The sequence below is a fragment of the Strigops habroptila genome, chromosome 2 (genome assembly GCF_004027225.2).
Source record: "Strigops habroptila isolate Jane chromosome 2, bStrHab1.2.pri, whole genome shotgun sequence".
Taxonomy (NCBI): Eukaryota; Metazoa; Chordata; class Aves; order Psittaciformes; family Psittacidae; genus Strigops; species Strigops habroptila.
Window position 1 is genome coordinate 3,545,863 of NC_044278.2, and position 23,277 is coordinate 3,569,139.

Below are 23,277 nucleotides of genomic sequence, written 5' to 3' on the forward strand. Positions count from 1 at the left end.
TGAAAGTTTTTATTTCAAAGTAGCCCCATGGTGCTTGCTCTGAACATTCATGGGCTTGTCCATGAGGACTTGGAAAGGAGACTGCACGTGAACAATATTAAGCAAGCTGAGCAATCTTTCAGTGGATGACGTTTCAGCCCTCAAATCACCTAAGAGAAAAGGCAAATAGACTGGTATTTCCTATCAGCTCTTATCATCACCTCTGTTCCTTTTCCAAGTCTTACTTGAAGGTGGTCTTGATGTAATTAAAGCTTAAGGGCCAAAGCGTGAGTTTCATTTTCAGCACAAACACAATGCTAACCCTTTCTCTCCCATATGTCCTCTGGTTATTCTCCTCCAAAGCTCCTCCCATTCAAAGAGCATTGACAAAGATGCAAATTAAACCTCCTACTCTGCAAATGGCACAGCTTAACATTATTAGCCCGGAGAAAACAGAATCTGCTGGGTCACTTGGGAGCTGGTTACCAGCGCATCTGCCAGCCAGCCACATTGGGAGGCAAGTCCATATGGTGAGACAGCCAGTTTCTGACTTCTGCTGGCTTCAGCTTCTAAGGACTTGGCATCTTTTATTAGATGGCTTGGAACTGTGCTGGTTTCTGCCTTTCTGTGGAACAGGAGGGTTGGGGTTCCTGCATTTGATACCAAGGGAATGCACTAGGACTCCATGTGTGACACAAGGGTCTCCTACCAAGGCCCCTTGCAGAAGTGGAGCACTAGAAGAAAGTGCTATTGCTGTCACTCCTGGCCTCTTATGTTTGTGAGCAAACAAGCAACTGGGGGTTTTGTTTGCAAGGATATTGGAACATCTGCGCCATGGAGAAGGACTTTCTCATTCCTCTGTAATAACAGGTTATTACAAATACAAACAGCATAAACCCCAGTCCCCACTGTTGCATATTTATACATTCCAGTGTTTCCTGGATGCACTTTGAATGCATTTCTGCCGCGGACACGCTGTAGTGTTGGCTGCCTCGGCAGCATCCCAAGCGGCAGGCAGTGCCTGCACACGGGGAGGGCTCACATCTGGCAACCGGGCATTAACACCAGCCCTGGATTCGGGTTTCGGTAACAGCGCATCGCAGCGGGACGGTCACGACTTGGTTGAAACTTGCAAAGCCCGGCTGTTATTTTTTGTTTGCACGGGAACAAAGGAGAGCATTTATGCCATTTTCCCAAGAAGCCGGGTTTCCGAGGAGCGCCCGAGGACTCTCTTTTTCCCCTTAAAACAAAGGAACCCACTTTACCCCCGCGCTCTTTCCCGACCCCGGCTCCACCGCCCCACGCCACAGCCTGTCACAACCACGCTCCGCCACCCCTCTTCACTCCCCCCATCCCAGCGGAGCCGCCGGAGAAGGAGCATCCCCGACCCGCTACCCGCCTCCCTCGCCCGCCGCCCGGGGTAAGGGAGGGGGGAGCGGTCGGTGGCGGCGGGGCGGGCCGGGGGAGGAGTTAGTCGGCGCGGAGGAAGCGCCGGGCACCCCGCGGCGGCGGCAGCGCTGGGCGGGCGGTTGGCGGGGCAGGTGAGGGCGGCGGGCCGGGGGCGCAGCGCCCGCTTATTGTTATAACTTTTCGGGGTGGGGTCTTTTTGTTGTTTGCTCTGTGCGCACAACCCCCCCCTTTTATCCCCGTATTTATTGTTTTCCGGACGAGACGCGCTTTCTCCCCCTTCCCTCCCGCCTCTCCCCCGGGAAGCCGTCGGGCGCGGAGCGGCGGAGCGGGGAGGGGAGGCGCGGCGGCCGCCCCGCTGTGGGGGCGATGCCCCCGCCTGCCTTGGCGCCTCCCGTGCCGGCCCCGCCGCCTTCCCTTTGTGCCGCCGGGCCCGGCGCGACGCCTGCCCCGGGAGCCGGCGCCCCGCGGCGCCTCCGCGGCGGGAGGTAAGGGCGGCTGCCGCCCCGCGCCCCGGCAGCCATGCGGACCCTGCGGCCGCAGCTGGCCTCCCTCCTCCTGCTCGGTAAGTGGCGGGCGGCGGCGGGGATGGGATGGGACGGGACTGGACGGGACGGGGGTCCCCCGCGGTCGGGCGGGTGTCTTACCCCGCAGGGCTTCCGGGAGGGTCACCCATGCCGAAAATACCCAGCGCCTTCCCCCGGGAGTTGGTCACTGCCCGCGCTGTTCCTGCAGTCGGAGGGAGGAGGGGGAATGAATAAATGCATTCTATATAAATATATACATAAAAATAAATCGGTGTTTCCGCTCCACCTGCGATACCCCGGTGAACCATCCCCCGCGAGCCCCGGGGCGCGGTGCGGGCTCCGGCCGGAGCGGGTGGCCGGGCCGTGGGAGCGCGCGGGGCCGGGCAAGGGCGCCGCCACCGCTCCGGGCTCCGGCATCAACTTAGGACGCCGAGCGGCCACCGGGGCTGCTCCGTGCGGGGGTCAGGGACCGGCGGCTCGGAAGGGCACGGTGAGGGTAGGGAGTCCCGGTTCGGTCTTGAGCTGGCACAGTGAAGGCAGAGGCGATGCCTGGGGGTAAGGTAGGCTGCGGACACAAAGTCCTCGGCTCTCGAAGAGTACGTGGAAATGTCGAGGGAAGGCAGTCCTGCTGTCGTAAAATGCAGTTTTGATTGCTTTGTGCTGTCTCGCCGAACTCCTCCTGCAGTTCCTTCTCTTCTGCCTGCGTTTTGTACCCTGTGAACCGTTAAACGTGTGTCTTTGTCCCATCCCATAAGTGCCTGCCCAGGGGGGACTGCAGAGAGTTCTGTGAAGTCCTCTGGAGGGACCCTGCTGCTGGGTGAGAAGTGGCAAGTAGCAATGCAAGATCCCTTCCTAACAAATTTGTGAAAAGCAGAATACAAGGCAATTAAAATGCTTCTTAAAATCTCCTTGCGGCAGCCCGTGTGCCTGGTTTAGTATTAAGGAGTTGATAGAAACGTTTGTGGTACATACAATACAGCACCATCACACTGCTTTTCTGTCTGTGCATGTGCAGAGCAGCCTCGGAGTTGTTTTGATTTTGCGTTTTCATTGGTAAGGTTTTCTGCTGGCTATTGAGGGAGGAAGCAGCAAGGCTGCTGCTGTACTGTCTTGAGAATTGTCACATACCTTCTCTGCCAATTGGGAAGCAACATCTTCACTTGAATGCAGCGTGCTTCCACGTCTCTAATTTATGTGTGTGGTTTTTCATGCTCTCTATCTGTCTTTAGGAAAGAGAGAGAGAGAGATGACTCTTTGAAATGGTTTTGGAGAAGGTTTCAAACTTCCCTTAACCAGTAGCTTTCTTCCTTGGCTTCCCTCAAAAAAGCCATCTGAAAGCTAAGTTTATCCAGGGTGATTTGGCTCCATGAGTACAAGCAGTCTGTTGTAGCCCGCAAGATGGGTGTAGACGAATGGGAGTCGCTTGCTGCCTTGGCTTTGGTGTGCTCAATCTCTCCTGTTGAAGAAACAATTATATCGTTCTGGATTAAGTCTTCCTAATATGGAACGACATGAGCGAGCTGCCGGTTGCCTGCACGCTGCTACGAAGCTGATGCAGCAGCATAGCAGCAGAGGGCATCCATCGTCCTGCCGAAGGCTTCCCGCGGCGGTGCAGAAGTGGGACTCGCCAGGCCTGGCTGGACACCCTGTGTCAGTGCTAACCCCGCTGCCCTGACCAGCTGCCAAGGCCGCCCCGACTTGCTGCGTGCAGGAACTGGCTTTCTGGGTTTGCCCTAAAGCTGGCTCTGGCGGTGTGCCTTCACCCCCCCTGGGTTGGGGGTGAGCTGCGAGGTGTCTTCTGTCACTTGGAGAATTGGTATCCCCAAATCCCATGGACATTTCTAGTTCATAGAAGCATTGTGCTGGCCTCCTTGTGTTTAAACGTGGGTTGTTGTTAACAGTAGGAAGGTACCACGTGCATGTTTGGAGTTAGTTTTTCTATGGTTTTTCAGCTGGGGTTTCCTCAGACAGTTGCTCATTTGCCCAGCTGCTAGTGTTAGCAAAACCAGGGATGTGCGACCGTGCCTCAAAGCCTCAAGGGGCACAGAAGTGCTTGAGGTTGCTGTTTGTAAAACTGAGACATCGTTTCACTTGATGGGGAAGAGGCTGGAGTAAAAGGCCTTATTTTGTAACATAAATCTCTGACTGGCTAGAAGAGGACTGTTGCTTTCCAAACAAATAATGTTGGTGCTAGAATATATGCATAACTACGGGTTGAGCATGCAGAAAAAGAAATACAACTCAATTTTTCCTTATCCTTTTGCAAACTCATTAGAATCACTGAAAGAGGAATTGTGGTTGTGGAAAGAGCCAGTGGATGATTTAATATAATATATCAGGTATTAACTAGCTACAAGAATCCAAGTAACTGCAAAACCAGGGTTTGAAAACCCACATCTGGCATGTGGGTGTAACATTTGTAGATCTCTGCTGGTTTTTCCCCTCTTGCTGCAGTGTTTGTTACAGGGTTCTTTAAACAAGTGGCACTTCATCACAGCAAGTACAAAATGGGAAAATAGAGCAAGTGCTGTAAATAATCCTCATGCAGCGATGAGACCATTAATACTTGTGCCAGCCAGTGCTAATCCTATGTGTAGTTTCAAGATTTTACCTTCTTCTTTTGCAAGGATGCAAAGTATGATACATCCTCATATTTATAGTGTAATATATAGGAAACACAATAGGCTTCTGGGGACATGCTGAATTCAATTCATGTCAGTGACTAGTTTAATGAATAGGTTCTGCCTTTTGAGTCTCCTGCAGTCTCCAGTATACCACCTGTGAATGCAAATTTAACAGCTCTTTGTGTTCAAACATTGCATATGTATATATGTACATAAAACTCATTTACCCTCTTCCTCTCTCTATGCATAGTAATTGGTGATTTATTTGTGATTCCTAGAGGGCATAGGGCCTGCCGTAAGGTCTTGAAACTGCAGCTCACTTGTAAGTGGCATGTTGGAGTGAAATAATGATACAGAAGCGACCCTTGAAGAAAGAAGGGAATGATCTTGAAGGCCTGTCTCCCGGAGGGGAAGGGGTGCTGGCTGGGAAGCAGTTGACTGCTGCTCAAGTGTTTCGCTGTCAAGTGGTTCACTGTCGCAGCCTCCTGCTCTTCTACTGCCTGCGCGGGCACAGGCACTGACGGGGGTCCCTACGAGGCTGACACACAAGCCTAGGTGCTCTAGAGCTGAAGGCTGCTTGCAGGAGGGGTAAAGGCAAAGAGAACGACAGAGTGGGTAGTTGCAGACCTGGTCTTTGGGGTTGGTTTTGTTCACCAAAGCTAGCAGCCCAGGAATGTTGCTGGTGCCTCATCTGCTCCTCCATGCATTGTTAGCAACAGTGCCAGATCACGCTTTCTCCATCTGCGTCTGCCCAAGCCCTCCACTGCAAGCTTTGTTTTGCAAGCCATGGTGCCACCCTCAACCCCTGTGTTTGGTGCCTCTAGGTCACTGTGTGGTGCCGGACCTGGACTGATCCCAAGAGTGACAGGGTGGCCTGTGGCTCTGCTTCTTTTGGGGAAACATGTTGGATGGGGTAGGCCCTGGCTGCTGCCTCATTTCTGCATGCGGTTCAGCCGGCTCTCTGGGTTTCCTGAGTGCAGCCGTCGGTGCCAGGGCTGGCAGGCTCCACTCTTATGCATCCCCAAATGTAATTCTTCATGGGGAGACTCGCTCCCTGCGTCTTGGCCAGACTGCCTGACATCCTGAGGCTCCTGCAAATCCTGTTTATTTACACAGGAGGTTTTGGTTTATGCGAATTGTCGTCTTTTAGTTGACCTTCCGTCAAGTTAGATGTCTTTATTAAAGCAGTTTTTATTTGTAAATCGAATGTGTGCTTGGAACACTTTTACCAGACCCATTATATAAAGTAAAAGGCAGAATTCAACAGTGCTGCAGGCCGCAGGGAGGCGGGTGAAAGAAAGAGGGTCATAAGCAGGAAGCATTGCTTCTGTGTTGGGAGGCTTACTGAATTTTTTGGACCAGGAAACTGCTTTTTCTTTAAAACTTTTCAAGTTCTTCCTTTTGTCTTTCTTGGCTTCTTTCTTACCCCTACAAAATCAGTCATGGATTCAGCTATTGACCTAAAGGTTGTGCAGTCTAGTATGAAGCCAGAGATATTTTAGTTGGTTTAACTTGGATGAATCAGAGTGCTATAAGCTGAAAGAGTGCTCCTTATTGTCGATTGTTAGTGATCTGCAGACCCTGTCCAGAAACTTAGAGCTTTTCAAGCAGAATGGGATTTCGTCTTGTTGCTAGGGTTCTACTCTCATGAATTGAGTTGTCTGTTGATATCAAGAGACATTTAGGCCCTCCAGCCAGTGTCTGGAAAACTGCAGTATTGAGATTTGCCTCTGGCTTTCAAGTTGCTAAATACTCCTTAATGATAACCCACTAAATTGGTTTCGACTCCATTTTTATATTGGCATCTCTTTCCTAGACATATAAAATCCTCTTAAGGAATAGTTCTCTGGTTAAATGTTAGGAGACATTTAGCATCTGTTTCTTATCAACTATGGAGAGGCTAAAATGGAGCCTTTCCTGACAAAGTAGGGTTTGATCAAATTGCAAGGCAAAGAAATTGGGTACTGCAGCTGCCTTCAGTGAGTATTAGGATGTCTGCATGCCATATATGTTATTTCCATCTCTAAACCTGTTGCTCACCCTGTGTCTATCAGCACGCAAAGAACATGTTTCCAGTGATGTATGTTAGTAAGCTTTTTGTCATTAGGAGGTTTAATTAGCAAATGGCAATGAGACAAGAGGAAATCTTGCCTTTCTAGCGCTGCTGAAGTCACATTTAAGTAAAATAATTGAACATAAGCAAAAAACAAGAAGATCTCAGCTAAGTGATGGGAAGCTTTTCTCCAAAAGGGAGAGGCTGGTATCACTCAGACTTGCACTGTTGCTGCACAAACGCTTGCACAATGCTAAAAAGCAGGGCAGACTCCTGAAAGGACTGGTCCCAGTCTGGTTCTGGCTGCGTGGGGAGGGAAGGATGCAGGCCAGGATGTTCATGTGAGGAATGGGTTGAAGGACTTGCTTGGTTTGAAAACTTAATTTGGCAAAAACCAGAAAATACACAGAGGGATTGTGGGGGGCTCGTCTGACTTGAAAGTAGTTGTTTTTTGCATGGTCCTGCAGATGTTTATGGGTGTCCAAGGGAAGGGGGGCTGCTGGGGAGGCAGGTGGCTGGAGGGGACAGCGAATTGATTTGGCTGGGTTACCCTGGTTTGCTGTTCATGCACCAGGGCCTCGGTACCACGGGTCCGGAGTGTGTCACCAGTTGCTCAGCTCTACCAAACAAATGACACGAGTCCAGAGTTTGACTGCAGCCACTCTCTTAACTGCTGCTGGCTCCTGACAGAGGCTGCCTGCTCTGCCCTGCATAGTGTTCAGTCTGCAGCTTCTGGCTGAAGCCACTGCCTGCACCCTCCTGTGGCTCCTTCTTTCTGATTTTACCACTGCTGATAGTTCCTTAGTGGTTCCAGGTCTGTTTCCTCCTCTCGCTGGGTGCTGTGAAGTGGGGAAAAGATGAGCCAAGGGAAAGCACTAGGAGGAGAAGGAAGGTGAAGAACCTAACTGGTAAGATAGATAGGTGAGAACAGGCTCAGGAGGATGGATCTTACCGAATGCTGGGCCTTCCACAACACTCATAGGTTTTAAAGCGTCAAAGATTCAAGAGCACAGAAGAAGCGAGGATCATCTGTATTTGTTATCTTATTCCTGAGTGGTGTACTTACCACCCTCTTGGCTGACTTCTCCTTTCCTACCAAGGTATTGATTCCATTTGGGACTTGAAAAACCATCTAGCGCTTCTCCCTGTCTTTTCTGATCTTGACGGCTGTAAGCCATTGCCAGCCAGGAAGGGCTGAGGCTGCTGCTGAAGTGAGGGAGAGATCCCTGTGCAGTTCATGGCCTCAAAGCTGTCCCCATTGGGATAGCAGAAACGATTGGTATCCAGAGCGTATGCCATGGGGCAGCTGCCCAGCAATTAGCAAAGCTGAGCGTTACACTAATACCGGTTGTTTGGTTTGGAATTCTGGGTTTGGTTTTTCTGGCCCTTGCAAAACAGCTCATCAGGGTCTGACATGAGTGGAGGTGATTTTGACTGCTTAGTTTTGTTTTGCTTTAACTAGTGGCAGGAGTCTGGAATCGGTGTTGTTTGCCTGGTGTTCCCTACTCCACACACAAAAGCGAATAGCTTTGCTTCACAGCAAATACATTCCCTTCTGGAGTTGTCATGATTACAAGGAGAAGAGCAGGGAATGAATGGGTGATGCATCTGGGTTTTTGGAGGATTTTTTTTGTTTGTTTGTTTGTTTGTTTGTTTGCTTTCTTGGTGGTTGTTTTTCCCCTCCTGCTGCATCCCTGATCTGTCTGCCTGAGGCACATTGGCACTTCTATGGCTTTTGGGCTTTGTATGGAAGTTGGTAAGCTTGTTAAAGGGAGCTGGGAGCACAGGGTGAGATAGATGTGTTTTTCTATGGACTCTGTATTGCTAAATATGTGTTTGAGAAGAGCTCAGTATTGACCCACACTGCTGTGTGAAATGGATTGTTTCGGAAACCTTTAGAGAAATGGAGGCTTGAAGATGAGATACCAAGCTCAAAAAAGCAAGAGTTTTTGCTTGCCTCTCAGGGCAAGAAGGGCTCTGATCCCTTGTTACAGCATAGATATCAAGCTTTGGCTACTTAGATAAATTGTGATTTTTGACTTCTTGGATGAATCTTTCTGTTTCCATTCAACATCATCACCAGGGATGTAGGAACCTGCCCAGGTTCCTCCAAATCTCTCTGAAAGCAGAGCTGGACCTTGAGTAAGAGCTGCAGAAGGTGGCAGGTACTTGTTGCCAGAAGTCATCTAGAGGCTCTTTACTCCAGAAGACTGTACTGCTGGAATCTGGCACTTATTAACTCAAGTTACCCAGCACCTAGCATTTAGCCAAAGGGCTGTGGCTGGCTGCCAGGCTGAAATTACCAACCTGGGTGTCAAACCTTGTTGGTTCCTTCTTGCTGACTTAAAATAGGAGCTCCCAACGAGCATGTGTGCCAGCCCTTCTTCTAGTTATGATTCTTCTTACAGCTTTATAAAGTGTTCAAGGTAATTATAGTACTTACTAATATTTATTCCCTTCTAAGCAATTATCTGAATGCGTTTATGTCCGGTGTGCTTTCAAAGTACTCTGCCCCCTCTCACCATATCATTTTATCTCGGTGGCTCAGTGCTTTCTCACACAATCATAGAAAGTCTGAGGGCAGACATATTGGCTGTGCATGTATTTGACAGAGCATGTAAACATATTACTGTTTGGGGGGGCAGATAGGGAAATCCTAGGCAAAACTACAGCTCCATCCCTAGACTCTACTCCAATTAGCAAAAAGCAACAGTCTCTCCCTTTACTCCTTTCATTTTTTGTGGTCCTCAGCTTCTTCCGCCTCCTGAATACTCTGTCAAGCTTTGCTTTTCCTCTCCTGGAGGCTCTCGTATCCCGTGTTCCTGCTCTGCTGTCTAATCCCATTATAGAGGACGGATATTTGCTCTGTCTTGCAGGGGCCGACTGCTTAACCGCCCTGCCAGGTACTAAGGCGCTTTGTGATGAAGGGCATGGATACCAAGAGAAACTGGGCTGGCATTGTGCCATCTCCCAGCTTTCTGCTGGCTGCCTGTGGCCTGCAGACAGTATCTTAAGAGCTCCTGCTGAAGGGTTTGACCTTTATGCCTGCAGCGTTATCTGGCACCTACAGCAGGAGTCACAGCATGCAAATTCCAGTGCTTTTTTCTCACTGGTGATGTAATTGTAGGCAAGTTGCTCTGTCTCTGCTCTCGCCTTCTTGAAGTAGAGAGAGTGGTTTAAAAGGTATCATGGGTGGTGGTTTTTTTCTTTTTGGAGAAGTGCAGTGTTAGGGCTGAGGTTTTGCCTGCTGCCATTAAGCAAGCAGGCTGCTTTTTGCTTACATATGTTGGGAGCGTAGCGTGGGAGAGATTGTTATGCCCTGATTGATTTCACTCTTGGTGTTAGGAAAGGAAGAAAATTGATTTTTTACTTTGAGCTCTGTGGTGTTACTTACCTGCGCAAGCTCTCTTGCTTATCCTACATGAATGGGACCAGCCGCTCCTTGCCACCCCATTACATTCGTGAGGCATAACCCACGTGAATGTAACTTGGAACTGCTGTGATTCGTTCCAGCCATCAGTGTTACAGCGGCACAGTTAATCTATGGGTCACTGGCATGTAAGGAGCTGTTACATTTAATCAGCCCCATGCCATGAGCTAGCTGGCAGTTAAATCTAATCCAGAGTGTGTAGCTGCCAAATGCTTTAAGTCACCACGCACTTGCTCCTTTCTGCTGTAAATAAGGCAGACTTGAACAAGATCAGCTTCGGGTGCCCTGCCTGTGAGTGCGGATGAGAGATCAGCCTTGGGTGGCTGTGCTGCAGAGGGTTAGAGGTTGTCCAGAGTCTGAAGGGCTGCAAGGTGGATCTATAAATCTATCTGCTCATCTTTATGTGTACATATCAAAACACCTTCTTTTTTCTCACCTCACGTCGCTCTTTCTCCCACCTCCTTCCCCTTGCCTAGATGTAAGGAGCGGTGTGTTCAGAGGTGGCCTCACATGTACTGCTGTCATCATTAGGGTAGAGAGGAACCATGCCTGCATTCTTGCGTGTGTTTAAGTCTTTCCTGACATGCCTAGTTTTGTTTTGTTCTTTCCTTGCTTATACTGATCTTACACCCATCCACTCCTCTTGAGTTTTCACTTGTACCTGCGGTGTCCCTCTGCAGCTGCAGGTTAACCTCTTGCCCCTCCGTAGCAAGAGCTCTCCAATGATGTCCTTGAAATCAAGTACACGTCTAAAGGTGGGAGAGGTGAAGCTAAAATCTTGCAGCTTCCTCTGCCTTTGTGGGGCAAGTCATGGGAGATCATCCTGTTTAAATGGAATAACTTTGCAAAAGTAATGGATGAAGCCTGCCAGTTGCCATGCACACAGGCTTGCCCTTGGTTTACTTTGGCTTGGGTGCTCCCAGGGAGCTTGGCAGGGGACCCTTGCTGCCCTGCAGCCACCGTGTGAAGAAAGGACAGTGCTTACTGCAGCAGTTATTTGGCTACTGCAAATATTTAAAACAGATATTTACTGAGGCAGCTTGGCCCTGGTGCTCAGGCTGACTTTTTTTCCCAGCCTTTGCAGGTTAGAAAGTGGCAGCAAATGCGTGGTTGGTTTTTTAACTGGCAGAGGTGGTGAGGCCACCCGAGACACCCCTGAGGTGTTGGTGGGCAAGGAGTTAGTCTTGGAGAGGTCTGTCATCTCTTCTCAGAGGGTTGCCCATGCTGGGCTAGTGCTGCCCTACTTCTGGCTCTCATCTGGAGCACAAAGCTGCGTAGTTTAGTCTGTCCCTGTCTTCTGGCTGGCTTGTTTTGGGGAAGGATGTAGGGATGGATGAGAGGGCTGAGCATGAGGGAAGATTTACTGTGTATCAAACACCTAATAGCTGCTCTAGCAGATCCACTGGGATACGTTACTAAAAGCATCCTAATGATCTCAAGGTAATGGGTTTGAGCCTTGGAAACCTGTTTGCTGGGAAGGGCAGCCCAGGGCTTTATGCTCGGCTCCTGGAGGAGGAGGGCTGGGTTCCTGGCAGGGATTGGAGCAGGAGTTGGCTTTTTGGGGTGCTGGCAGGTACCCGTCCCTGTGTGAGAAGGAGCTGGAGGGGAGCCATGCGCAGGGCTTTGGCATGGCAAGGGAATGACTTGAGAGGCTTGGCCAAGCACCAACTACTGCTGTTACCTCAGAAATGTAGATTACCAGTGATTGCAGCTGTGTGGAGGCCAGCTAAGTCCCTGAAGAGATGTAAGCTGAGGAAAGGGTAATTTGCTTCGCAGACATCTGGGTGTTGGTGGAAGAGAGGGAGAAGCACAGGGTAACGTGATGGTAACTGAGACCAGCAGCCTCTAAGCCTGGCTGCTTGCAGCACATGAGGGAGAGGTGCTATGGGATGTGGCTCCCACCCCAGCTGCAGGAGCAGGACCTGGCTCTGCTGCTTCCATTTCTTCTCACCGCTGCTGTTCCTGAGATGGCAATATCTATCCTCCTCCTCTGGGAACTGGGGGTGGCCTGGAAAAGAGGTGGGCCGTTTCTCAGCTGCAAAGATGACAGGAGCAAGGGTTGGGTGAGAAGGGAGGGTTCATTAGGTCTAGAAGTTGCCAGTGGAGCCATGAAGACCCCCGAGATAGGTGGGGGTGATGAGGAAGGGGCAGAAATGAGGATGGATAGTTGTAATGCATGTACATGATCCTGAAAGTGCTGCGTTAGAGGTTCTCTGTCGTTACTGGGGTGATCAGCATCAGTTTCTACATCGTCCTCCGTATGTGGATGCGAGTCTTGAGTGTGGGTAGGGTGAAGCGAGGCTTCTGGGGAAGTGTGCTAGCAGGAGGCCAAAAATAAATGATCAAAAGCAAGAATTGAGAAATTAACAAAACTAAACGGATGTATACAGCTCTAAGAAAAGGGTGTCGTAGTTGAAAGCATATTTTTGAAAATCCATTTGCTTAGTCATCCTACAGATAACTTCGCTATTTTTACCTTCTTTGCTCTGATGACACTTTGCTGTCTATAATGGGTTTAGCATCCGCATTCTTTTCTAGTGTAAAGGGAAAATGTATCTGCTAATTTTGAGTTGGCATTGTAGAACTGCTATACCTCTTGGCTGTGAAATAATTAAAATACTGTTCTTAAAACTGCTTGAAAGGACTATAGCTGGCATTACTTCCCCTTCTAGCCCTTTTTTTGAACGCATCTCCCATGTCTGCAATCAAATTTGAATAGAGAATATATTCCCCTGCCATTTCAAATGTAGTAAGGAGTGTGCCCTCAACTCCCCCAGACAGAATAGTAGTGATGTTTGGGTTCAGCACAGTAATCTACTGGGAAATGAATGCAAGATCAAGGGCATTTGCAGATTTTTATCTCTTTGTGCTCGCAGGGGCTGTGGCATTGCTAGCAGGTTGCTCACAAATGGTGGCTTAGATTACCTCTCTTGCAGGCAGCAAGATTTGCATCTTGGCATTCCTGTTTGATCTGCAAGTAGTGATGAGAGCTGTATACTTGAATTCAGATTTTCTGAGTAGCAGTCTGCAGTCATTAGGGCAATGCTTAGACCCGAGGCTTTCTCCATGTTTTCATCCTGTTTCAGTAACTGTGTCTCTTGTTATCTTGTTCCTAAATATTTTCTCTTGTAAGAGGAGACTGTTTGTTGCAGTTGTTAAACCTCAAATGTCTTGAGTCTCCCTTAGGGAAGAGGAGGAAGAGTTCCTGAGGTTTCTGCTTAAGCGGAATATAGAAATACCTACGTGTCTTTCCCAAGTATACAGCCAGGAGCTATTACTGGTGCTGTCCTAACCAGCTGATGGATTCTGGCTGGTTCAGCCTGTGATTCCTCCCTCTTGCTCACTTGATGTGTTGAAGTGGTTTAGTAAGGGAGCTGGAGTTTCTGTTTTCTTTGGTATATAATGGTACGGGATGCCTCTGGTTGCCTTTGTCAGAGCAGTGTAGCTAGGAGGTGTCAAAGGAAATTATGGGTGTTTGTTCGGTCTCCTGGCTGGGTATAACCATGAGGATTTTAGTGAAATGTGCATTGAATAAACATTGGGTAAATCTCCTAGGATGAGCACTGCCTGGAAGCCGCGGTTGGGAGCTGTGCAGGATTTAAAACATTTGGATGTGAAGAGTTTTGTACCCTGTGTTTGGTTCCTATCGGTTCAGTGATTTATAGTGTTCCTCCTTATGCTCTCTTCAAAGCCAGCCGGCCACCCTTAGGAGAGGATTATCTGAGTAGAATTCTCTCTGATGTATTGCCATCAGAGCTCCTTCTTTCCTGCTCTTTTGCAGTGCTGGTGTGACCCATTGCCATGTAATGTGCTGGGATCAACCCCTGGCCTTGCTGGAGCCCCTCGGTCCTGCCTCAGGAGACAGTTTGGGTCCTGCTCGTGCAGCATGGCCGGGAGCTATGCTGGGAGTCACCCGGGCACCTCACGGACAGCTCTGTGCCCAGTGGACACAGCTTGGTGCCTTCCCCCTCGTGGCCTGGCCTGAGATGGAAAACTGAGGAGATGTGTGCCACGGTCCCCTTGGGCTTCCCTCCCTCCTCACAGGGAGACCCAGGGGATGCCATGGTGGCAAGCGCCAGGTTCCCTAGAGCCTGGTGGGGAGGAGGCACTTGGGGACACCTCCCCAGCCCAGCATGGCCATGGCTTTGGGCGCTGGGGGTGGCTTTTGTGTGCTTTGGGACATCTACCAGGAGCAGCCACGCACCAGCATTGCCCTGGCATTGCCTTGCGAGCCTGTGCAGGGCATTTAATTTTGCCTCCCTGTGTGGAGGTGGTATTTCGTAGCTGCTGCGGGTAGGTACTCACCAAGCCATGCTGGTGGGTGCTTAAATGCAATCTGTGTCAGCCCTCACATGCAGTCTGCTGCAGTAAACTGAGGAGGGGGATGGCATCAGCAGCTCTGTTGGGCTTGCTCTTCCCAGCTTCCTGGCCCTCCCTCTCTCCTTCCCTTCTCCCTGTCTTTGGTCTCCCGCTGGTCTCCTCCAGCTCTGTCGGTCCCCAACAGGTCCAGACCTGCGCATGTGGTGTTTTGGTGTCACTGCTGTATCTGTTCAGCTTCTATCAGTCAGTCGCTGTTAAGGCTTATAATCAGTCTAAAATCTCTGGAGTGCAGCTATTTACAGAAAAAAAACCCCCACCCTTCCAGACTTGCATCAAACAAGAGTTTTATTCTCATTAATTGAATTCCTGCAGAGTCTGATAACTTGGGCATGCTGAAATCAGATAAATAAAAAGCCTCCCTCCCTGGTAGCTATGTAAGCCTTTCCTTAACTCCCTGATCAGAGGGGACTAGGCTCTGCTAAGTAAGTAGCTGAAGATCAAAACTGCTGCACTGGGGAGCACAGGCAGGAGGACACTCAGTGTGGTGTATCGGCTGAGGAAGCGTTTACCTCCACCTTCCCTCCCCGCTTCCTTTTCTCAGTTGATTTTTTGTTTAGTGACAAATGCTGTTTAGTCACCCTCAGACACACTAATATCTGTGTAGAAACTGGGACTCTGCTTTCTTTCAGACCTCCTGGTAAACCTGCAGCCCTAGAAGGGGCAAGTCTGCTCTTGCTGAAGTTGGGGTGTATTGCCTTTGGAGCATCTCTTGGGTGCTGAGATGTGTTGCTCTGGGAGGCAGGAGGGCGTTTGGACTTGTGCCCAAGGTGTGGTGTTGCTGAGCTGATGCTGTAATCCTGAAAAAATCCAACTTGCAGCTTTTTCCACACTCCATACATCAAGTGAGACTGCGGTCATTGAGGTCATGTCCCCTTCTCCATTGCATCTCTAGTTCTTGTCTTGGTGCCAGCAGCTGGGGCCTCTCTCATTCAGCAAATGCTGTTGGTTAGTCCAGGATCCTTCTTCCCTGTGCCTAAATCACACATGCCATAGCGAGGTTCCTTGCTTGCCAGCCAGGCTTTTGCTTATCTTGGTTTTCAGCCAACACCTCTTTCCGGCTTCAGGGTCTTTCTGCTGTCCCCCTCCCCTGCCATCCCTGTTGCCACCTTTCTTCTTGCACCCTGGACTTGGATTTCCCTCCACCCCTCTCCTTTTGTCAATATTTGTGTCCCATATCTGTTTACACCTCTGGCACAGTGGCATCTGCCCGCACCCCCCCCCGGGACACTTTTTCCACCATCTCTCCCATCTCCCGGCCCCACCATCTGCTGTCTCTGCTCCTGCTGTCATGCAGCGGCGTGAAGCCGGCATGAGTCCCCTGACCGCACCGAGCTCCCTGTCTCTGGGAGCACTTGGCTCCTTTCCTCTGCTTTGTCCTCATAAACGCTTTAACTTCTCCTGCCTTCTTGAATGTCACTAATGGTACTGGTATCCCCTAGCCTGGATAGCCCCTTCTCCACTATCTGATTTGCTCCTTAAACCTTACCAACTTTACAAAGAGGACTGGCATGCAAATAAGATCTTGCCTTTACCTGGGGGTTTGCTCCATACTCCTCTTTTTCTCCATGCTTTTCACAAGGGTAGATTTTCTAACCCTTTTACTTGCTTTAAGGGTCCCAGCTCATTTTCCCTTGTCTCTGTCATTTGCTTTGATATGTGTAGCCTCTCAGCCTCAGCGCAAAGCTGCTTTATCCCCTCCTCCTTCAGCAGCTGCTCTATCCTCTGCAAGCCCCATGGGATACTCTGTCTGGAGCTCTTGCCTCCCAGCTCTCTGCCAGTTTAGTCTGTGTCTGTGATTTATTTTGCAAGGGTTTTCTTAATAGCCCCCACTGCTCTACATCTCGGTCGTGATCCAGTGTTACCTTCCTTGACTTAGAAATTGCCCTTGTGATAACCAGTTTTGGTCTCTTTCTAGAATGGTTTCCTGCAAGCCCTGTTGTCTTTGCCTCTCTGACAGAGCTTTTCCTACATCCTCATGAATATAGCCTGTCCAGCTTGAGGGTTTGCTTTTTTTGAGATGCTGACTCTTCCTGCAGTCCCTGCCACTTGGTAATTTTATCCACTAATAAAAATTGGACTGGCCTCTCTCTGCTGATGCTACAAGTTCATATTTCTGTTCAAATTAAAATCTTGACCTCTGTCTCTGGTACTTACTTATATGCATGTGCATGCACCTGAATCTCTGCTTAAGAAGCATAAGCTGCAGCACTTCCTATCCATCTCTGTCTCTGAAATTTGTTAAGGTTTCTTAATGCCTGCTTGTTCCACTGAACTCTCAAATTAGTTCCTTCTCTTCTGCCCTGCCAAATGCAAGATGCTTGTCTTCCCTTTAAAAACCCTTCTTAGCCTTATTCTACCTTGTCTTTTCTAGCGCTTCTTCCCTCTGTGTGGTTTTCCCAGCCTCTGCCTCTGGTTGGGTTTCCTCAGGCTGGGTTCTCAGAGAAAGATGGCTTATCTGATGGTGCTGCCTTGTCTGCCACCCCTTCCCGGATAACCTGACAGCCCTTTGGCCAATTTCACACGAATGTGATGGGAGTAGGGAGCTTGGAGACAAACGAGTTCCTGCAAGTCTTGTGAAGAGTACGAAGCTGAGTCGAGGGGGGGGTGGCAGGGGGCTGAAGGAGCCTATTCAAGTGCTCTAGCAGTGCCTCCAAATGACTGTGGCAGCTGTAGGAGAAGCTCCAGCTGAAGCTTGCAGTCAAATCATTAGTCTCAGAGACAGCCTCCTGCCTCCTTCCTGAAGGCATAGGAAGCTAGGCTTCATTAAGTCTCCTGCTCTTAGGGTTGTTTGTTAAAAATGGTGGCTTGGAGCAACGTCTATTCCTGTGTGTGACTGGGAGTAACCTGCAGCACTGCTTCACCTGATGTCTTGCCACAAGGCTTGTTAAAAACCTGCCATCCAAGTCTCCCAACAGAAAGAGACTGCAGCACTTCCTCACATCCTGCCTTGCTTTCTCCTGCTCCCCAGCCTCTCTTGACCCATCTGCTGCCTGTCTGAAGGTGCTGTTTCGCAGTACGGCTGAGCTGGTGATATATCCCAGCTGCTAATGAAAAGGGTTGTTTGCCCCTGTTCCTGAACACCAAAGAAAAAAGTGTGTGTGCAGTCTTAGTGGAAACAACTCTTTCCTTGGGTCATTCTTCTTTCAGCATATATGGGGGCCAAACGTGGGGAGAGGAGTGCATGTGTTGCTGGGAATAAAGCGGATGGGAAAGCAAGACTGATGCTTTTTTCCATGGCAGCTGGTACATACATCAGCTTAACTGCATTGTGAAACCACATTTCTAAACTGAATTTCCTGGGATGAAGGTGTTTCTGTCGCTGTTTTCTCTGTAGTGGAGCTGGCACAGTGAGGCTGCTCTGAGTAGGTGCTTGGTGCTGAGCTAAGGTAAGTCGGAGCTGACAGCAGCAGTGAATGCAATCCTGTCGGAGTGTCCTTCATGGAATTGTGGAAGTTGGAAGGGACCTCTGGAGGTCATCTGCTCCAAGCCCCCTGCTCAAGCAGGACTATTTAGAGCTTGTTGGTTAGGGTCATCTCCAGACAGCTTTTGAGTGTTTCCAGGGATGGAGATTCCGTAACCTCTTTGGGCATCCTCTATCAGCACTCAGTGTTTTCTTGTGCTTTCCAGCTGGTCGCTCCCCCCGGTACATGGGGTTGTTCCTCCTTACTCATTGGTAATAGTGCTGTGTTATGAATGTGTGTAAAGGGAATGATTGTCTCTTTCTTCTTCCCAGACTGGAAACAGTAGTAACGTAATGCTTCTGCATCTTTTTGTTTTCCATTCCAAATACCAGAAAGCACCTGTCCTCCCATTTGAAATGGGAGCCTTGGTAAGTTGGTGACAACTGCTGATAGGTTGACATGCTACAGAGACTAATAAATTACAGTGTAAGGAGACGAAGAGTTCTAACATCCTAATTAGCAATAAGAGGTAGCAGGTAGCTGAAGAATCTCCCTAGATCTGTCTCTCTTTTCAGGGTTGGTGTCTAATGAATCACAGAACTTTTGAGACGCAGCATCTTGCTGGTGTTTTGTGAACAGGGAATAAACCAGAAGAACTTGGGGAGGGCATGGAAACTGCCATTGAACAGCTGTGCTTTGTATTCTTGTGACCCTTTATGGTGGGGTGGGAAAATTGGTTTAGAGAAATGCATGCTTTTTGCCAATACGATTGACTTTGGGGATAACTGAATTTGCTGTTTACCTGAAAGCTCTTTCTGCTGAAGAAGAGGTACAAGATGGCAGCTTTGCCTTGCAAATTGGATGTTCTCTCATGCTAATGGCCATGGCTGAGGGGCACAAATGTTTCTTTCGCATGCCAGAAGGAAGCGGGAGAGATTGCTCGTGGCTGCATTCATTTCTAGATATTACACTTCATAACTTCTTGCAGTGCCATTTCTGCAGAACTGTGTGCTCAAAAGGAGGTGGGAGCAGGTACAGAGCCCATACTTAAGGATACAGCTGGAGTGCTGGAGGGACAGTGTGCTTTGGGAGGTAAGGAGGGATGCGTAGCAGGGCAGTTTGTCATCAGCTCGTCAAACCTGTCAATATCTAAGATTATTGTTAAGTGTCTCTCCTTAGAAAGCAAATGAGTTGGGGTTAAGCAGTTCATATCTGAGGCTGTTTGAGGGTGCTGTTTGAGGGTGCTGGAGGTTTGAAAAGGAGATGCTCTGGCCCAGCCCAGGACAAGCAAGCACGTAAAGGTCCCAGAGATAGTCAATGTGCTGAACTCCTAAATGTTATCCGTACTAAAGTAAGAGAAAACCTGGAGTCACTCAGAGCAAGGGGAGAGGAAGGAAGCCAAATAAGCAACTTCCAGGAGTATGGAAAGATGGGCCAAAACACTAGAGTTTCTCTTGGAGGTGAAGGGAGGCATCTGTGTGTGCTCCCTTCCTCCATTTGTTTCAAATGAAGAGAGCAAGAAGCTTTGCTTTTCTTAAGGAAAAACAAATTTGAGGGAAGGTAAGGAACCAGGCTCTTTGGGGAAGTATTTTGAGAGACCTCCTCATGAAAAAGAGGGAATTCCTTTAATGAAAGGCTGGGTAGTAAGTGCTGTTTCCTTTTGGCAAGGATGATGTGAAGGTGAGATTTGGGACTCTACACTCTTTCCTGGGAGAGTATTTTAAGCATCTGGGATGTTACGAGGTGAATTACAGCAATAACAGGAGCATTCAGTTGTTTAATATTGGGAGGGATTGCAGAGCACGCAGGAAAATGAAAGAAAGGAGTGACATTAAAACATTATTGACTGTGAAACAAAATGAAGTTTCTTGCTGTCTGAGAGCGAGCGATCGCACGGGGAATAACGTTTGACAGTTCTGAGAGTGACCCTGGCTGTTGAACATGTAGGACCTGAAGACTAAAGAACCGTAATAAAAAGAAATATAGAGGCTGCAGGGCATAATGAACTATGTCAGAAATTTCCTGCCTAGCTTCGTCGCTCGAACAATTTCATTTTCCCCACTGCTCTTGATAGGCTGGGAGCGCATACCAGCTAAAGAGTTCAGTAGTCTGAAATAAGTGTTGATGCTTTCATACTAGCACGACAATGCTGACTCTTTTAGAGGTCTGGGAGTGGTACTACAGATGCCAGGGTAAATTATGTGTCCTTATATGTATTTTAAGAGCTAAGAGAACAGAAGAAAAAACATACATAGGAATCTTGGGAGACTTCGCTTTTTGTGCAGGTCTACACTAAATCTCACAGTGAGCACCTGTGGTTACAGATTCAAAGCTCAGGCCGGGAAGGCAGTAATGAAGTCATCATTGCTTTTCATTGGAAAATATATAAGTAGGCATTGCCTTGGGCATTCCAGCAGGCCGCTATAAATGCTGCTGTGTATTGTGCTTAGCCAGACCTGGAACTGGCAGTAGTGATGTGAGTCGCTAGGGCATGCATTCAGAGGGCTGTAGGAAAGAAGAAACTCCTGAGGATAAGACACAAGGAGCAGTTTGAGTTAGAAGTAGTGCGTGGGTAAACCAACACTTCCTGCCTGCACATTCCCAATATAGGTATAATCTGCCAAGGAGCTTCTGCTTGCATGTTTTTCCCGTAATAAGAGTAATGATGGTATGGTATATGAAGAGCATACTGATCTGAGAGTTGAAAAAGGGCTGGGAAGGTTCTGTTCTGACCTTGGAGGAAGAGAAATAGTTGATCAAGTAGATTCACAGGATGGGCTCTACCTTAAGTGCAGAAAAGAGCCTATAGCACTACTGGAACTCTCTGCTGGTTTGTGGGGTTAGTCAAACTGGTATCCCCTTCAGGGAGTACAAAGATTGCAGATTATAAGGGACCTTTTTCTCAGCAGCTTTGCAGGAAAATAGTCAAACTGTAAGAAGCAGTAGGTGTGTTACACAAATATAGTCGTTTGCCATTACGAATCTGAACCAGCACTACAGTCAGCTCAGTCTTTCCTTCATACATTAGCATATATTGTTATTCACCTTTTACATCAGATATACCTTGATCCACCAGCTTCTTCAAAGACTGTGTGAAGTAAAGAGGCTGAGCATCATGAGGTTCCGAGCTCAGGGAGCTGTGTGCAGCTGCCCTGGCATCCTCCTTACTTTTGTTAATATGGGTCTCTGACCACAAGCGTGGCTGGCTTCTGGACTCTTGGCTCTGTAACTTTTCAAAGTAAAGCTGTACTAGATTAAAGAGGAGTTTCAGACTTTAGTGCAGCCAGGTAACTTTAAATCTACTTTCTGATGGGATGATTGAGAACAGTAGAACTGTAAAAGCAGGGAGATCTTGTGTCGTGCATCCTCTGGGGCAGGTTCATTTCCACCTGCGATGTTCCTGAAGAAGGTAAAGGTCTGTCAGAGGGAACTGTAGTGCGAGAGGCTTCGGTCTCACAAAGCAGTCTCTCTGATGCCTCATGTTCCTTGCTTCTGGGAAGCTAAAAATACACCTAGCCCCCATGTCAAACCTGCATCTCTGCTGTTCAAGTACAAGCCTATTGTTTCTTGTCTTCTCAGTGTCCAACATAGCTAATGAATTATAACTTCCTCCTTCCACCATTTTTAGAAGTTTTAAAGATGGTAGTAATAGAGATGATCTGTGGCTCAAGAATACGCCATTCTACGGCAATGTTAAAACTGGCATATGTAACGTGCCTAATTGCAGACACAGAGAAGAAGCAGTTAGAGGAATGTGACATCCATATAGTATGAGGTTTGCTTAAAAAAAAAAATCACAAGGGCAGATCACATTTAACGCTGTGCGACTGTAGAATACCAATGCTGTACTGGGGAAAGTAAGGGAGTCGTCTGTCAATATAAGGACCAGATCTGAGAAGAACCCAAGAGTGAAAAATGGCTCTGATCTTGGCAAGGGGTTTGGATGTCTGACTGGATGCATAATTATAGCAGAGGTAGAAGACCTCTGTTGCAGTCAGAACTTGGGAAGCCAGTCACAGGCCACAACAATCTATGGTGATTAAAAGAAATGTCACCTCTTTCATATTTATTGAAAACATTTTCCTTAAGAGACAGTAAACATCTGCTGTGGAAGTGAGTGGCTGTGTGACGGAGCAGCTAGGAGAGATGAGTGAAGGCAGTTGTGTTGGAAGAACAAAGAGCTTCACTGGCTGCTCCTGTCTCGTTTGCCCGTGCTTTGATATTTCCCTGCTGATTGTGATATTTCCATACCAATTATTGTATAAATTGTTCCTGGCTGACCTGTCTACTTAGCCATCCTTAGTTGGCTCAGCAGTGGGAGGAATTTGAATGAGGAATGAGTAGCTTTTCGAATCGGTTCAGGAAGGACAGTTCATGTGCTGGGAGTGGTGGGATGGTGGCAGGAGTGGAAGAGGAGGAAGGATAGGGGATCAGACACTCTTGGTAGCACGATTTAAACATCAAAGCAAAGGGTGAAGAATAGGGACAGAGCTGTTCTGCAGGTGGCTCCAGCCAGCCTTTCAGAACGCTGAACTCTGTTGGCATGACAAAAAATACAACAAACAAAATACTGTATTTTCCCAGAATGAGGCTTTACAGTAATAAGGGGGGGGGGAAGGAGGATTACCACATGTTTTCTTCTGATAGCATGGTTGTTTTCCATCTGGCAGCAGGTTGCAGTGTACAGAGATTGTCCCTGCTGTGACTCATTTGTGCAAAAATTAGGCTTGAACCTGATTTTTATTTGTGCATTAACAGGAGACTTCACGCAATAGCAGGTGCGTGTTGCCAGAAGATAGTCTCTGTTTTGGTGTTGCCTCTTGGGACAGAGTCTCCCATAGAAATTACGTTAGTCTTCAGCTGATGAAAAGTAAGACAGCTGCTTGGGGAAGTGTTCTCGGTGGCTGGACAATGGTGAGCTTGGAAGAGCCTTCTGAAACAAAACACTGTTTTGTGCACATCAGTCCCTGCTTTTTCTCTGGACTCCGCAGCAGAGCTAAGTAACGGGCTGGTCTTGGCAAGAGCCATTTGTGCCTTCCCTGAGAGACAGAAGGAAGAAAGGAAGGGCCATCCCCTGGGAAGCATTATGCCCAAGGGAGACTGAGAAATTAAGCTGAATTGAGACGGAACGTGAGACGAGAGGATATTGACTGTCCTTAAACAACTCGCTGGAAGCAAAGGCCTGTGCAGGGCACAATGCTCCTGGTTTGGGGTAGGGGGATAGAAACACTGAAGAGGAGCAAGTTGCAGGGGAGCCCTGCTTGCTGGGGTACAGCTAGCTGTGTGCGCCCTGTTAGCTTGTGAAAGCAGCCAACGCGTGAACTCCTGCAGTTCAAAGGATGCTCTGACAGGCTGAGAGAGTTGTGCTGGTTCAGCCTGGAGAAGAGAAGGTTCCAGGGAGACCTTAGAGCAGCTCCAGTACCTAAAAAGGGCCTATAAGAAATCTGGAGAATGACTTTTTACCAGGGCATGCAAT

General features: G+C 48.5%; 1 protein-coding gene across 1 annotated transcript in view; it reads left to right on the plus strand.

Moving 5' to 3' along the window:
- The first annotated feature begins 1,501 nt into the window (after window positions 1-1,501).
- The window catches only part of IGSF3 (immunoglobulin superfamily member 3), a 95,898-nt gene continuing 74,122 nt past the window's right edge, over window positions 1,502-23,277 (plus strand). Inside the window, 1 exon segment of the mRNA XM_030471925.1 lies at window positions 1,502-1,951. Within this exon segment, the coding sequence (XP_030327785.1) occupies window positions 1,909-1,951 (43 nt within the window). The 5' untranslated portion in view covers window positions 1,502-1,908.